Source organism: Ixodes scapularis, unplaced genomic scaffold (assembly GCF_016920785.2).
Source record: "Ixodes scapularis isolate PalLabHiFi unplaced genomic scaffold, ASM1692078v2 PGA_scaffold4__175_contigs__length_147842914, whole genome shotgun sequence".
NCBI lineage: Eukaryota > Metazoa > Arthropoda > Arachnida > Ixodida > Ixodidae > Ixodes > Ixodes scapularis.
Window position 1 is genome coordinate 139,087,826 of NW_024609879.1, and position 16,798 is coordinate 139,104,623.

At 48.3% G+C, this 16,798-nt stretch overlaps 1 protein-coding gene across 1 annotated transcript in view; it reads right to left on the minus strand.

Annotated features, from left to right (window-relative positions):
* Positions 1–16,798, minus strand: part of LOC120836240 — a 48,697-nt gene that overhangs the window by 10,148 nt on the left and 21,751 nt on the right. Inside the window, exons 8-10 of the mRNA XM_042293289.1 lie at positions 12,746–12,844; positions 6,354–6,489; positions 1,655–1,795 (exon numbers count right to left, since the gene is read on the minus strand). Coding sequence (XP_042149223.1) covers positions 1,655–1,795; positions 6,354–6,489; positions 12,746–12,844 — 376 coding nt within the window. The remainder of the gene's footprint in view (positions 1–1,654; positions 1,796–6,353; positions 6,490–12,745; positions 12,845–16,798) is intronic.

Genomic DNA, 16,798 nt, shown 5'->3' on the forward strand with positions numbered 1-16,798 from the left:
GGCTCGACAAAATGACCTTCGATTGTGACAAGGATGCAAGATATTGTCGCGTGAAGTGTTTATCAAGCCCTGTTTTCAAGTTGGCTCTCCACTCTCAGGGCGTGTTAGCCCTAACCGAGATATGCACGGAGCTGTGGGTCTGTGGGGCTCACGGGGCTCACGTCTGTCTTCCCGTTGGTTCTTCTGTCAACGAGCTTATTCGTATGTACTTACTAATTTGCGCATAACCGTAACGTATTGTTATTTACCACCTTGTTTATTTACACTTGCAGCGCGTATCCTTCAATTCGATCAGCGCCTTTGAATAGTGGCTGTACATGATCTCGGCGATCAGCTGATTGTCGACACCTCTGCCGTTCGCATTAGATTGCGGCGCTTTTAAGAAATAAAACAACGAAAATTCAATTTCTTTCGTTTTCTGAGTTTTGAGACAATCTTCAGTGAATTTTCCTAATCTCGCGAGTAGAATCTTGGCTTCAGAAAACTGTATCGTTCCATAACCGTAACTTTTTTGGTGATCGCGATTTTTTAGGAATATTAGTAGTCGTTACGACAAATCGTAACGACTACTATGCTAGATTCGTTCATTGCTGTATCGGGGCAGGCTGGGGCAGGTGATGCGAACAGACGACCGTTCTTATCGGCACGACGTGATGTACTAGTGGGAGCTTGTTTCTTTTTTTTTTTTTCTTTTTCTGAACTTGACAGTTTGAAACTGAAGTCCGTTTGAGGCTGCAGCGGATGTTCAGCGACGGTGCAGTGCAGTTCTGTCACCTTGCTGATAGCAACGAGTACCGTCAATGCAAGGTCCCGTGACCTGACCTCTCGACGACTTCTTTTCGACGATTTCCGGGCATTTTCGCAGGTGCCGTGGCGAGTTCGTCACTGTTTTGAACTTCATCGGTCTCAGGCTTGACTTGATTTTAGTAGTCATCTTACCTGCCTACTTATATCCATGATGTTTTGTCTTCAGCGATGTAGCGAGTAGAGTGTCCTTCTCGCGTTCGTAGAGATTTGGGGCCCCCGATGGGCTCCTTCACCTCAAAATGTGAGCACGAAAACTACTACCACTGTCAAAATATCCTGTTATCAACCGATATTAAACACACAATCACAGATGTAAAGAGCATTCGTGTTTATTGAAAGAGTTGACTCCTGTTTTTGAACGTTCAAGGAAAAAATGATTGAATTTGGAGACCTTTAATTTGTTACTCACCGAAGAAATACAGCGGGAAGCAGACGCCGACGACAACTACTACGGAAGTTTTTTTGTTTTGTTTTGTTTTGTTTTGTTTGTTTGTTTGTTTACATCACGTGATTCCTCTCCGCCAATCGTATTCGTCACTCGGAGCGTTCCCTAGTTCGCTCTGTTTGTCCCTAGATTCCCTACGCAAATCCAGCGTTTAGCTAGGGGCGCGTCTGTAAAGCCGGCTTAACGTTGGTGCAACCGGAATTTAAACCCGTGCTTACCTGAGCTCGGTTTAGGGCGCTAAGCCGGCTTAGGAAAGTGCCGCTTTGGGTTAAGATAAGCGGCGTTGGTGCAACCGGCCCAAAGTGGTTTAGTGCCCCTCCTCTTTTTTTTTTTAAATGTTGTCTGCCAGAAAACTACTTTGCCTAGAAAGAAGAGGGGGGAGTTCTGAAAGGGGACGCTCACCTTATTTTCGACGCCGCATCGAAGACCTTGTATTGCTGAAGTTTTATACAATGCTTGCTGCAGAGTGTTGTCCTCAAAGCAGCAGGTTAACTCGCAATCGTACACTGGATGGAAGCGGTGCGTCCCAATGTCCTCTTGTCGCTTGATATACAGAAGGAAACACGCGAGAAGTCACATTGCACGGCTCGCTTTAATGCAGTGAGAACAGAACACGTGAAGAGGGCCTTTAAATGCTATGAAAATATTTCCACAAGCTTGATCAGTCTTCCAGAACCCACAAAGTTCTCTTTTTTTGTTTTTTCTTCAAAATTTAGCGGATAAATTGAATTGGTTTATTTGTCACAGGACGTCTACCTCTTTCTCCGCATTGAGCCAGGAAACCGGATTGGTGTTTAGGTCATGTGACGTTGATTCCCACTCTAAATTTGGCGAGGAAATGTGATTAATTTATTGGTCGATCGCGTGACATCAGGTCACGTGACGTGAATTTTTAAATTGAGCGGGAAAACTTGATTGGGGTAGAGGAGACGTGACGCCAAGTCACAGCGTCAATGTCCCCGATAAATTTAGCGGACAATCTGAATCGTGTAACGTTCTCAGCGTGTCGATCGTTCGTGACAATTTTCTCGTAGAAAGCGACCCATAAAACGAATTTTTTATTAAAAAGAGGCCGCGAAATCTAAATACTTGAATCCAACATCCGAAGTGACTTAGACAAAGTAGATCGAGTGCACTGAGAGTGTACGAAAGGCATCACGTTAGACAGAATACAGATTAAAAAAAAAAAATCCGATCAGTGTGTAATATGAAATTCGTAGATTGATTGATTGATTGATTGATTTAAACATATCTGAAGCACCGTTGCTGTTCTCAGCATCAGTCTGACGTAATCAACAGCCAGTTGCGAGGCCGTTGAGAGCGAAGTCAGATTCACACGTTTGCGGTTGAATGTGATTGAGTGCGCTCTGCCAACACCATCTACACACGCGGGCACTCGTGTGATTGCTCCAAGTAGCTCCGGACTTCTGTGGTTTCAGCTTCAGTTTGTGGCGTAAAAGGGGCGCATTTGCTACTGTTCATCCTTTCGTATGAGAAACCCTGTTGAGGGTGCTGAACCGCGATTGCCAAGCATGCAGACATGTCCGCGTCTTTCCCTACGTCCTTTTTCCAAATTCAAGTCGAGGCTTCGACTGGAGCAATCAGACCGACTTATGCCCTTGCTACGCGAGCATCCTTAATTGCAGTTAGGCTAAGCCCCAGTTCGCCCAGAATGCCTGCGGACAACATTTTGTGGCTATGCAGCCAAAGCTATGGGGCATTGTGCACTTGAGCATCTTGAGCACCCATCAAAGCAGTGCACGCGCGCTTTTCACTTGTTCTGAAATAGCTGTTCGAGAGTATAGTGCGGTAACTGTGTTGCAGCGTAACAGCGGTTAAAGATGAGTTAACTGTTGTTAAGTGTGCCAGTGTAACGAAGGTTTTGCGAGGTAAATGAAGCCGTGGTCAATTACGTAAAATTCTATTCGTCTTGGGATTGACGCAGATACGCTGGGTTGATTCAAGAAGTGCCGTGAATTTCATCAGCGCTTCAGTTTGAATGTCATTAACACGTCAATTCGTCTGCTGCTAAAAAGTCATAGTAGCAGTCACACGCGACGGCACGAGGTCAAATTACATTTGGATGGGGTTGCGGTGGGGGTGGAGGGTTGGTGGCGCACCGCAGCTCAAAGCACACGTATTGCGAAAGTTTGCGCCCGCTGCACAATTCATCGACCCTAAGCTAAATCCCCACCCCTGCTCGCGTACGACGGTATGCTCGCTAACCCTTCGGTATACGGGAACAATGGAGAGTCCCGGTTCCCAATGCCTCACTTGTGCGTGCACACGATGCACACCGTGTGTTTCGTTCATTTTGGCAAGGATTGGTTGCCAGATTTCGCTAAAATCCTACGGAGGGCGAGCAAAATTGTGCGAGCTCACGGAAGGGACGTTACACCACCCGTGAGAAAGACGCCACGTTTGTTTTGCAGACTGGAGAACCTGCGGCGAACTTAGACTAAGAAAACCCCAAAGAAGGTAAAAACAAAATAAAATGTTACGAGCTCGAAGTTTCGCATATAGCGCCGACCAATCATAAGAACATTCTAAAATGCAAGTTTAAAATAAAATTTTTATCAAGCTTGCTCATGGCGACATCGGTCCTGGATCCCCAACCAACCCACTCGGAAACCGGAAAACACGCCGGAGCTCGAAATTAGTCGCTGCAAACCGGCGTCTAATGCGAGTCGAGTCGAGGCGAGTCGATTTGAGTTGAGTTGAGTCAAGTCGAGTTGAGTCGAGTCGAGTCAAGGCGCGTTGAGGCAAGTCGAGGTGAGTCGAGGCGATTCGAGTCGAATGAGTCGAGTTGAGCAAGTCGAGGCAAGTCGAGTCGAATGACTCGGCTTGCTTCGGTCTGGAGTCGAGGTGAGTCGACTCCAGTTTGAGTCGAGTCGAGTCGAGGCGCGGCGCGGCGAGGACAGGCCAGTCGAGTAGAGACGAGTCTAGGCGAGTCGACCCGAGTTGAGTCGAGTCGAGGCGAAGCGATAGAGTCGAGTCGCGACTCGACTAATGTCAAGTCAAGGTGCAAGAACTCGACGCCTCCTTTTGGAGTCGCTCAGTGGGAGACGCTGCAAGACGCGCTATCAGCGATGCGAAAGCAAGCTACTCGGCGATGCGTGGATCCACAAGTGATGACGACCGGTGGGCCTTGTCTTCTAAGTGGTATTGAATCTGTGCCCGCTTTTACGCGCAACTACGACCAGAGAAAGAGTTGAAAGGGGTTTGAAAATTAATTTTGGACCGAGATAAATTATTTCACGTATAGACTACTAATCGCGCTTCCTTTAGCGGGCCAAATGAAATGGGCTAGAAAGTAAAAAACCTGGCTTTCGGTACGAAAATTTAAAAAAAATGTAGCGGACTATTTCGTATGTCTTTTGTTTCGAAAGCTTGCCGCCTTTTCACTGGGATACATCCGCGGTACCCAAAGCACGTCATCTTATGCACCAGCGACACACATCGGGCACGAGCACTGCGCTCGTCAACAATCAACCCGTCGACGAATTTCTGGATTCACGAGTGCCCTGACAGAACTTATCATCACTTGGGAATGAGAAGTTCTGTGGTGTGCTTAAAAAGCATGGTGGAAGCTTGGAGCCAACGCCTCCGGTGCCCAAGCACGTCGCAACCGCGTGATTTCTCATTTTTCTTCTGAGTTGAAGTGGAAAGCTAAGGAGGAATTAGTTGAAAAATCATCTCATGGCCCCTTTAAAGCCCCTTAATCAAATGCGTGCTTCAAAAACGCAGCAAGGAGCTTAAAAAGAAATGGCACCCTGTTGTTATCTACCACGTAGCACTGGAACGCTTTCAATCTGGTGTATGTTAATCATCATTGTTTCACCGTGTGCTCTAAATAGTTTTCACACCAATATGCGAGACCATTGCTCAAAGAGAGTTCGTAGATTTCTTCTCGTAATTACTGCGAAAACTTCAGTGTGGTTTATGGTGCGAGATATAAACACCACACGCGTCGAAGTTGGCAGATAGAGTCAACTCTTCGCCTTGATGGCAAGCAGCGCCATGAAATGGCTCCTCAATATGCGGCTAACCTCGCAGACCCGGTTTTCCATGTTTTCTACGTGAATGAAACATGCTTGTTTTTAAAGTGTTTTTTGGGGTGCGCAACGCCTTGTAGAACTTGGCACTTGAGCTACCCCTATTGGTTAGACACTTTTTGGTATTGAAGCTTTAGTTCGTGCCCCAGTGGCGGCAATAACAGTTTTATAAGGGAAGTGGAGTCGTATAGATCTATGGTGCGGAGTTGAAGTCATGCCTTTGAAAGGGCTAGTCAGTGACTTCAGACGCCCCCCCCCCCCCCGAAAAAAGACGCACGCCCGCAAGAGACACTTTTTTTTTCCTCTATGTTTCATTTATTTTATTTTGTTTATTTGACCCACGGGCGGCTTTACTTAAGAAAAGGGGGGAAAGATTGAACTATAAACGATACAATAAAAATGAAGGCTAAATTACTCTTCTAACAATACGAACATGATAGTAAATGGTGTGAAGAGTGGCAGTGAGTGCCGCCACTGCACGGTGGAGGCGCTGTCGTCGGCTGAGGCTACTCGACTTTCTCTGGTCGAACGTGTCGCAGCGTTCGTTCTGCCGTGTGTCCTTACCTATTTATGTTACAGCGGCAGCTGTTAGGCCCCGCCCCCACGTAAACGAAGTTACCCCGCTAAATTTGGCGGGAAAATTAATGTCACGTGACCTGGCGTCTTCCTGTCTAAACGCATCACGTTTAGGCATTCAAGTTACCCGCTGGAGGAAAAAAAATTACTTCCTGTGACCTATGCACTAAGTCAGTTTACCCGCTAAATTTGGCGGGAAAACACATCCTACGACCTTGCTCCCGTTGTCTAAACGCATCTCGTCGTTTGATCGTCGCGCAATTTTATATCGTACACTGTGGTCTGGTCATGGGCAGATCGATGCGTCCCAGCACCACCCCTAGATGGCGCCAGCGAGTGAACGCAGTCTTTCGAAGCGGTTTGAAGCGAGCAAACACTCGATGACATTCGTACGCAAATGTGTGAACCATGCCCCTGATGACAGTCATATATGGAACTAAAAGTGGACAGCAAAGGTAAGACAGACTTACGAAACAGTGTTCGATCTCCGGTTCGAAGTAATATATTGATCTACAGAGTTCCGACAAATCGACGATGTCGCCAGGCAAGCTCGTGACTTGGGGAACCTCCCGTCCTCTTGGTCGAAAGCACTCTTGGGGCACGCGGCTTTGAAACAAAGAAACAATGAGTGTCAACGTAAACGTTAATTCCTGCGCACTGAAGCAGACTTGGTAGAAGCGCAATGCCTACTTTTTTTTAAAGCGTTAGGATTAACGCCGGAATTTGGAGAAACCCCGACCCCACTGGGTTTTGAAGAAAACCCGGCGGTGTCTTTTGTTCGTCAGTTGTCGCGTGCGACCCTCCCATTGGTCCGAAGCGTGACGTGAGCAGGTGTCAACCTCTCCCTTTCTCCCCTGCGCTGACAAACTGACAGACACCGCGGGGTTTTTGTCAAAAGGAGCCCTTTTATTTTAGGGGCGAAGCTCCTTAGGGTCTAGCGTTGTCCGTCCGGCGTCCGTGCTCACACCGATTGCCATCCGATCAGTCCTCTCAAAAAAAAAAAAATGTTTGCGCAGTCGACAGGATTCGAACCAGTGCGGGGAGACCCCAATGGATTTCTAGTCCGTCGCCTTAACCACTTGGCCATGACTGCGGGATGAGTAGGGGACTGTGAGATGTTGTAATAACTCAAGAGCTGGGGATGTCACGGATGAAACGAGCAATAAAAAATCAGCACCATCAGCCCTACCTATGAACAAGATCAGTATCATCATCACCCACCAGAGCTTCGCCCCAATCAACATCATTTTTGGCAAAGTCACGCGAAGAGTTGGCATGGAGCCAGGGAGGAGGAGGCGCCGCGCAAGACGTGCTAGATAACAGCCGTAGCGCTGAATGAGATGGCTTAATCAGAGGAGGCCAACACTCGACACATAGTGGAAACGAGTGCTGAGTCAGCGCTCGGCTTCGAGTCAAGGTTGAGCCGAACGTTGACGCAATCGTTGCGTTCAATCTGTGCCCAACGTTGGCCATCTCTGGTGACGGCATCTCATTCAGCACTATGGTTTTGGTGCAAAGGCGGTGTTGCGCCGCGGCGCGGTGAAATGCGGGCGTGCTGAGCTTCCGCTCTGCTGTCGCCGGTTGTTCTTCGCTCTGAGTTTCCGTGGTAGCGCTACATGGGCTGTGATGTGTGTGTAGTTAAAACGATGGATGCTGTTTATTCCACGAGTGGAATGGATCTGGGTCTCTTACGAGTGATATGGATGACTGTATCCAAGGGCGTCGACGTAATTTGAAATGCAAAGTTCAAAAAAGGGGGGCGAAAAAAATTACAGGAAGATTTATTGAAGGATTTAAGGGGGATCCGTTAGCGTAACCCTTGGGAAACGCCACAACCGTCCCCCTTTGGGAGACGCTAACACTGTCCCCATAACGAGGCCACAAAGAGGCAGCAAAACGTTAAGGAAGCAAAAGAGGAAGCCCCCCCCCCCCCCAAAAAAAATAAATAAATAAGTGAAGGGATCATTGTAAGCATTTCCCAAACAGGGACGTGTGTGGTGTTTCCCAGTTTCATGAGAACGCATTCCCGAAGAATCCACTAATGGATCTTCCTGTCATTTCTCTCTCTGTCTCTCTCTTTCGAGAATCTGTTAAGGGCCGACGACCAGACTCGAGATTCTTTAAGGCAGAAGATCCTCCTCACCCTGGGGGAGGAGGAAACAGGCAACGGTGGACAGGGAGAAGGGGGAGAGGGGGAAGCGGGAGAAAAGTGGAAAGCGCGAACTGGCCGTCCGTCTTTAACCAAATACGATCGAGGAGTATATACACTGAAAGAACTGCATGTTCAGTTCAAGAATTTTTCCTTTAATGGTTGTATTTTGAATTGAGCCAGAATTCAGATAACTCGAATAAAGTATGCCCACTTTCTGAGGTCGAGTTTAAGAGGATGGGTAGCGTATCCTTCGTTTGCCAACGCAGTTTATCAGACTGCATTCATTCGCAATCGAATTCGTATCCTTGTTGGCAGTTCCCTTCCGCTGATGATTATATGTGTGCAATAAGAAAATCGAACATTTGGTTTGTAGAAACATGATAGAAAACTCTCTCGGCTCAAGTTAGCATTTACAAAATGTGCCCGCTTCTCTCTCAATATATAAATATATATATAAATAAATAAATATATATATATATATATATATATATATATATATATATATATATATATATATATATATATATATATATATATATAGAGAGAGAGAGAGAGAGAGAGAGATAGATAGATAGTCCTAAAAAAAATAAACAACGCGCTGACGTACGCTCTGTATCCACTAGGAGGTATAGACGTTTTACACACGCTCAAGATTACAGCCGCCATTGCTGACCTTCTCTTTTCTTACGAGATACCGAGCCACTAAAGCAGGCGTTGACGAGCCTCCACAAAGGCCAATGCTGGGAGAAGGACACAAAAGAATCCAAGATGGCAATAACCTGGCCTGCTACGGTAATACTGAAGGGAGGTAAACGGAATAAGAGGAAACAAAAACTGGAGGTCGGCTATGGCGGCGCCCATACACAGCTGCTGCAAAAGAGTCTATACTGCGCTTTTGTAAAAATTTACGTGACTTTTCAAAGGCAGCTACGACCATATACACAAGGTTTTCAAACAAATCCTAGGCGAATGAGGGCGAGCAAACAGAAAACGAGTCTTCCAGCAGGCAGCCGCCCGGCTTCCGCTACGCTTCACCCGGCTGACTTGACCCAGGCCCAAGATGGCCGATTCGGAACTTCCGGTGGTCGCATTTCCAAAGCGGGGAAGACCGCATGACGACACAACATGGCGCTCTGCTTCACACATACAGCTGTGCGGTTTTCGTGGGCAAATGCATGGGGGCTCCACGCGAGGTTAGTTTGTATTATCGAAAAAAGATTTTGTTTCGTAAGCATCAAATATTTTTAGTAGATAATAGTGAAGACTTTTCTATCGTCTCGGTGCCACATAGGGATTCATGGAATCCCGCAATCAAGGTTAACAACCGGCTTTCACTTGTTAGAAGACGATACGGCGGCTTCGTGGGTCCAATGGTCCTTCTGACAGAGCACGCGACTGCGCAGAATTAAGTTAGTGACGAGTGACTAGACTTCTACTCGACACTCGAGGTGCACTAACTGACGAACGCTGGCACGTAGAGGCTTCCGCAATAGAGAGTTTTAGTAGATCGTTCCCATGACTCCGATAACGATATCCTGATACTTCGCCACCGCCTCCCTTGCGCATGCATAGTATCGTTATCGGGGCTATCGGGGGTATCGGAACGATCTACTAAAACTCTCTATTGTCTGAGAAGGGAGAAAACACTACGAAGCAGAATTCCCGGACAAGGTGAAGTATAGGGTGTTTGAAATACCGAGGCTGGATCTAAGATGGGCCGTAAAAATCGGCGCCAACGACGGGTGCTCACGGGTGCGCGCGCCTAGGGCACAGCAGCGCCACGGTGTCGTCTACGCTCAAAATCTTTACGAGACGGCCGCCGCTCTTGCCACTCCAACTTTCTAGAACACTGTACTTCCAAGGTCCGGTCACTTTAGTGCCGCACCGCCATTTGCTTCCAAGTTCCGCTCGAGACACGAACCCCGTGCACTGGGGCATTTCACCATAGCCTCCTCTTTTGGCGACGTGCGCGGTCGAAAGCCATGATTGGCCGAATGCTGGCTATGGCGTCGGCAAAGGATTTCTCATCGATGGAAATAAGAGGAATGGAAGAACTTCACTTTTGACGGTGTTGGCAGTGTTGCTTTGAGAGCGCTATGACTTCAGGCTTCCACCATGCTCATTACAAACACCATCGAACTTGTTGTTCGCAAGGTAATGACGTCACGAGAGGGAAGCACGGGAGGGCGCCGCGAAAACATCTCGTCTAAAGCCCCTTGATAAAGGTGTTTTCACAAGTACCGCCAACCATTCTTGTGGAAATGGGCAAGACACGTGCCACGAGCGGGTGCTCCGCCGCCATTCGCTTCCAAGGGCCGCTCATTTCAGTGCTGCGCCGCCATTTGCTTCCAAGGGCCACTCGAGACCTGGGCCACGTGCGCTCGCGCATTTGGCGCTACTTGCAAAGACAAACGAAAACATATCGAGGGGCTTTAATCTCGCCGCTAATCCTGACAAATCCTGGCAGATCGCCGTGACGCAGCCGCCGAAAGTGAAAAGGTAGAGTGGCAGACAAGAGTCATGTAGTGGGCGCCCCGCTGCGGCGAGGCGCCGGAACACACTCGTCCCGAGCGATGGAATGTCCGCTCGTGCTTCTCGCGTTCCTCGGGCTACCGCTTTTTTTCTCGTCTGGTTTGAAACCCATGTTTCGGGTCCTCGCCACTGCAAAAGCTGTGCGCTGAATACCAGACTCCCGGAGAAATTCTCTGTGCTACCAGATCCTCGCGCTCCAAATCTGCGGCCGGGCACTCTATGGCTCCATCGTCGAACTGGCAGGCTGTGGTAGTATAGGGAAGGCTATGATTTGACGCTACTTGCAAGAAAACGCGAGCACAACGAGGTGCTTTAGGTGACTAGCGTCCCTAGAGCCACCAGTGGCAACGCCTCTATGGGCAACGAAGAGGGATCGTTTCAGAATGGCGCTCTTTCTGCGCAAACGTTTAGGCAAACGTTATGCTTACTATAAGAAAAAGATAAAAAAAAAACGTAAAATCCCTTCTCTACTCAGGCAATGTCCATTCAACGTTCCACCGCTTCTGTCCACACGCGGGCTAGAGTAAGGAGCGCCACCAAGCGGCCGCGCCCCCGAAAAGGCGTGATGCCCTGCAAGAGGTCTCTCAACTGACTTGGATCTAGTAACGTCCGCCACACTGACACCTCGTTGTGTCGATGCATGCGCACGACTATCCGAGCAGGCGAACTTGGACGTCGTATAGCTAGACATCGGAAGGTCCGTAGTGGATCCGAAGAACGCGAATTTCAGTTATGGCGTGCAGAGGAGGCTTGTCGTATAATAGACAAGGTACGGATGAGGCACCCAAGAGGAATAGAAAGCGGAATCAAAGGGCAACTCCGCTCAATTCCGAAGATTTCGGGATAATGAGTGATTTTGAATTAAAAAGCCCTAGTAAGAGGTACTACGTCGTTTGCTTCGCGAAAAATGGGATATATATATTTTAAATCTAATTTTAAACACGAGCGGAAATCAAAACCGAAACTTCGGCTCCGTCCGGCAACATTGGCCTCGGGCCGCCAAGTACATGGCCATCACGTGGTACGAGATGTCACGTGATCCTCGGCCCAACGACGGGCGGGATGGGGGCGGGCGTGCGGCAGGCGCGAGTGTCGTCTGCACCGCACTCTTCGCCACGTTTTGGTGTCTACGGCATTCGACGAAGTCTGCACAACTGCGGCATAAGTCTGCGACTCTGCGCACGTGGTGTCCATAGTGTGGACGAAACTCCGAAAGGCAATAATCAAAAACGGTGAGACGACGACGGTGGTTGTGACGCGGAAGACGGCGGTAACGGCGGGACCGCGGCGGGCGCTTGGTCGGCTCCCAAGAGGCTCGCTGCACGTGGACACCGCTGAGCGCCGAGAGGCAACGTTGCTAACGTCATGCGCTACGCTCGATTGGAGAAGTAAAAACAAGCAAAAGGGGGCCATGATGATGACGTTTAGCTCAATGTTGGCTCCGCCCATGCCGTAACCTTGACTGCGCTGTTGGTTGCGCCTGAATTCGCCCGCTTGAGTCAGCCGATTTCGGCAACTTGGCGAGTTGCGAAGTTTGCCGGACCGTTTAAGAAACATTTAGACAGAACTGCGTCGTAAGATTTGACGAGTGGTCGCCTTAGGCGATACTGAAGAGGGCTGCATTCTTTTTTCAAAACCAAAAATGAAGCGGAGTTGCCCTTTAAGGTTCTCGTAGAAATCTTCAGAATCGTGCCCAGAAAACAGTTCAGAAACGACAACGGCGCCACAGTGATAGCGATTTATGCGAGCTCTGAGTTGCTGTGGCTGCGGCACACGTTATGCGGTAGCGTAAGTGTATTTGAATTTAAATGGAACATTTTATTTCGGTAAATGTCGAGGCCTAGTTCCATATACTTTGTAGGGATCATGCTATGCGTCGCTAGAAAGCGCGGAAAAATGTTTAAATGTTAACTTTGCCGAGTTTTTTCTAATATATATATTTTTTTATTTAGAAACAATAAAAAGCAGGCTGGAAAATGTCCATCCCGGGTATTCCAAAAATGTAATTAACTTGTAAATAGATAAAAAATAAACAAAAACGTTGGAGCTTTTTTTTATATATTGTTCGACTACTCTGCTAAGAAGAAGGGGCAGATTGAGTCATGTTTGCATGACCCCCGTTTTATGTTTATGCACCCGTAAACAAATAGGCAATATAATTACTAAATAATGCCTTACGCAAGCGAAGCGTTGAGCATATCCAAACCGCACTGGGGCAGTACGGTTCTATTTTCTACGCATTTCTCAAGCACATCCTCCTCCAAATCCACGGCCATTCTGAAAAAGTCAAAAAGAGAATTTTAATTTATAAATCTTTATAGAACTCGGAAATAAATCATGAACGACATAAATAATGAACAGTTCGGTGACTCCATTACAGAGAATTCAAAAAGGTATTTCATTTCTAGGGAATTTTCAGAGACGGTGCGTCTCTGAAAATTCCCTCAAAATGAAAGACCTTTTTGAACTCTCTGTAACGCCGAATTAAAGTGCGGCTCTTGAGGAGGAGGAGGAGAGAATACGAAGGGGAGGGTAGGCCCCTTCTCCGCCTTCGTATCCTCCCCTCCTCCTCTCCTGCTCCCCTCCGATTTAGCGGTAACATTCCCCGCTAAATTTAGCTGGGAAATTTTATAGCGATATTTTTCCGCTAATTTTAGCGGGAAATTTAGCGACCATTTCTAGCTAAATGGGAGGCGAGCAGGAGAGGAGGAAGGGTATGCCCTCCTCTCATCCTCCTCCTTCCCCTCATCCTCCTAAAGAGCTGCGCTCTAATTTCGCGTTACATGGGATTGTAAGCATCTTACATTTTTTTAACATTGGCGTTACTTTTTGTTTGTATGCAGATTCTTTCTTTAATTACTTTAAATTCTTTTTTACAAAATCTTTAAAATCACAAAAAAAAAATTTTTCACTTCTTTTTTTTTACAAAAGCTTGTATACTTTTACACAGAAAAAAAATATATCATACACTGTGTGTATAGCTTGTTTACAGAGAATCTCAGAATACTGTTGCGGTATTATTGCTTCCATGGTAATGCACTTTTGGCGCTTAGGACGACGGCTTTGCCACTGCAGAATATTGTCACCGTACAACAACGAAACAAAAATTGTATTAATTAAAATAAATAATCGAGCGAGAAATACTGATTTCTAAAAAAAATCTAGCACGAGGCGAAAGAAAATTATACGTTAGACAAGTTCTTTTTTTTTTTTTTTTAAATGAGAAAGTGGAAACTATCGGGAAGAACTGCTAAATACTTGCAAGAAGCTACATATGGATGAAGGAAACGTTTGTCAAAGGTATGCGTCCTGGTTTACATGAGCCGGGAATCGGACCTGCTCATACCAGGCACGTAGCCAGGGTTTTGTTTCGGGGGGAAGGGGGGGGGGGGGGGGGGGCGCCCATGACAAAATGCTGTTTGAGGGGGAGGGGGGAGAGAAGGTCCCAACAAAATGGAAGATTTCGGGGGGCCCGGGCCCCATGCCCCCCCCCCCCCCCCCCCCCCTTCCAGCTACGTGCGTGGCTCATACATTATATCATAGCCTCCTCTACACTCCCAAAGCCTGGCAGTTCGGTGACGGATCCATAAAGCGCCCGGTCGCATATTGGGAGCGCGATAATCTGGTCGCACAGAGAATTTCTCGGGGAAGCCGGTAATCCCCATGCAGCTTTTGCAGCGGCAAGGACCCGAAACATGGTTTTTAAACCCGACGAGAAAAGAAGTGGTAGCCCGAGGGTCGCGAGGAGCACGAGTGGACATTCCATCGCTCGGGACAAGTGTGTTTCGGCCTCTCGCCGCAGCGGGGCGCCCGTTACATGGCTCTTGTAGGGTGCCTAGATGTCTGTCTGTCTCAGGGTGAAGACATCCATTGTTGTCCGGAATGGGCCAGCGCGTGACGCTCTCGCGCACTCGGTGCGTGACTTGGGCGGTAAGATGGCGTCTATGCATCAGCCAAAGCTACGCGCTCGAGCTGAGTGACACCGGATTGCGCGCACTTCAAGATGCATAAAGAAACGATTGGGCGGAAAAATGGCTGAGATGTCACCACTCAAGCAAAAGCGCGCGTGTGTATGAAGGCACTCTAGGCTCTTGTCTGCCCGTGTACCTTTTCACCAGCGGCGGCCGCGTGACGTGGCGATCTGCTAGGCTTTGTCAGTATAGAGTAGGCTATGATTATACAAACGACAGTCTGCATACAGATTTAAACGCCAGTCACCGCGAGATCCGTGCTTCGAATGCCGCATGACAATGAGTTCATGGAGAAAACTTGGCATGCGGTATTCGAACTCGTGTCTCGTGTTTGCAGACTGTCTTTTGTACGACGTATGAGCAGTGTGACGCTAGCTTTAGGACCCACAAAATGTACTAAAGCGACAATAGACCGCTTTGAAAAGTCACGTGCTCATTGTTCAAAGGTCTCAAACACTGGTGGAAGAACCGACCACGCAACCGACACAGCAGAATGCGAGGTTCTAAAACTATATAGGCTAGAAATGAGGTTTCATTTGTAGAAGGTTCCAACAGCCGTACTGTCTTGTGCGTCCGCCCGTTGTGCAGAACTCCACGTCTTCCAGCAGAGGGCACCTTTTCCAAGTTGGTCTTAGACGGATCTCACCGAGCGTTCCACGCATGCGTGACGCCGCCATAATTGTAGTTTCCAGGACGCAGGCGACAGTGCAGGAAGCAGCTCGTTTCGTCTCGTGCTCCGCTCGTGCCGACTCGCAGCCTCTAGTTGTCGCGCGTGCAGAAAGACTACAGTTCCCAGGATGCACCCCGGGGGCGTAGCGAAGCTGGCTGGTGAGATCGGTCTATTTGGGCCAGTTGGTTCCCCATCACGTAGGTAAGCGCCAAAGGAACCCAGGGACTGAAGTAGACAGACAGGGGTCCGTTTACTTTATTGTCCCTGTGTTTTTGGGAGCTTATCTACGTGATCACACAGAATAGTTCTGAAACCTTTTGATCCGAAGGTGCTTCAGGCTCATATGACTTTTCATACTCCGTTTCACCTGAACGCATTACCAACGCTACAAGAGAACGTGGGAAGCGCGAGAGAAATCCGCGTAAGAACTATCCGATTCGACGTGCCAACCGTCGGAAGGATGGATGGATCCTAACGGCTCAGAGCCGTATATGTAGAGAGTTTGGTCAATGGGAGGCGCGGGCAGAGCCAGGGCGTGCGGCAGACTCGGAAAGAGGGATTGGCATGCTCTCTTGACCAACCAGAAGCCGAAAAGAATCCCCTAGCGGTGGTAGCGAGAAACAATTCTGAGCCGATCGATCATCGAAGGACTATGTTCGTATATGGTTTTAATAAGTGCGTAAGAGTGAAGTGTAGTAACTCTTTGTGGTTAAAAATAGGGTGCATGTCGCACGAGGACCCAGCGCACCCGTAACAAACGCTGGGTCCTCGTGCGTCATGAACTACCAACTCGCCCGAACTTCTGTTTTAACAAGGGTGCATGTGTTGTTTCATCATGATCATGCAGAATGATGTAAGAAACGAATGCGCCGCTCAACTCTGTTTTGCGCGGACAGAGTGTGACCGCTCGGACGGCAGATTCCCGGCGCTCGGCGTTTGGCGTAAGGATTATGTCGATCTTTCCGCTAGTCGCACTCTTCCACCATCATTCGGATGAGCGTAATTAAAACATCACGTGTACCATATTTTCAGCCATCGAGAGTTACTCCAATGCAGTTATCAGGTTTGTTTCTTGCGACCACCGCCAGGGTATTATTTCCGGCTTCTGGTTGGTCACATTCGAATTTCTGAAGACGCCCTGGAACACGCCCAGCCCGCTTTCGGCCAATGGCGCCGCTTCATTTGTCTCCTATACTTCCCAACGAATGGCCAAACTCTCTACATATACGGCTCTGTAACGGCTAACGGCTGTACCCTTTATATCGGGCGGTAGCTTGCGCCACCTAGCACAGTTGTAATCCATTCAAATCTACCTAGATAATTTTCACAGCCTTCCACTCTCCCTTTTGTTATTAAAATGCACGTATCAACCATTCTTCCATTCCTGTCTGCGGGAATGCAAGGAAGGTCCGATATGACAGGTTGCCAACTTGTCAGATATTCGCGGCACGAACCTCCGACCGCCGGAGAGTCGATGCCAATGTTGTCTCGTGACTGTCGGCCCGATCGGGAGGTATAGGTGCTATGCGGCCCGGGGAAGGGGATGTAAGCGAGACGGTCACAAGAGTCGTCGTCGTGAGGGCAACGGAC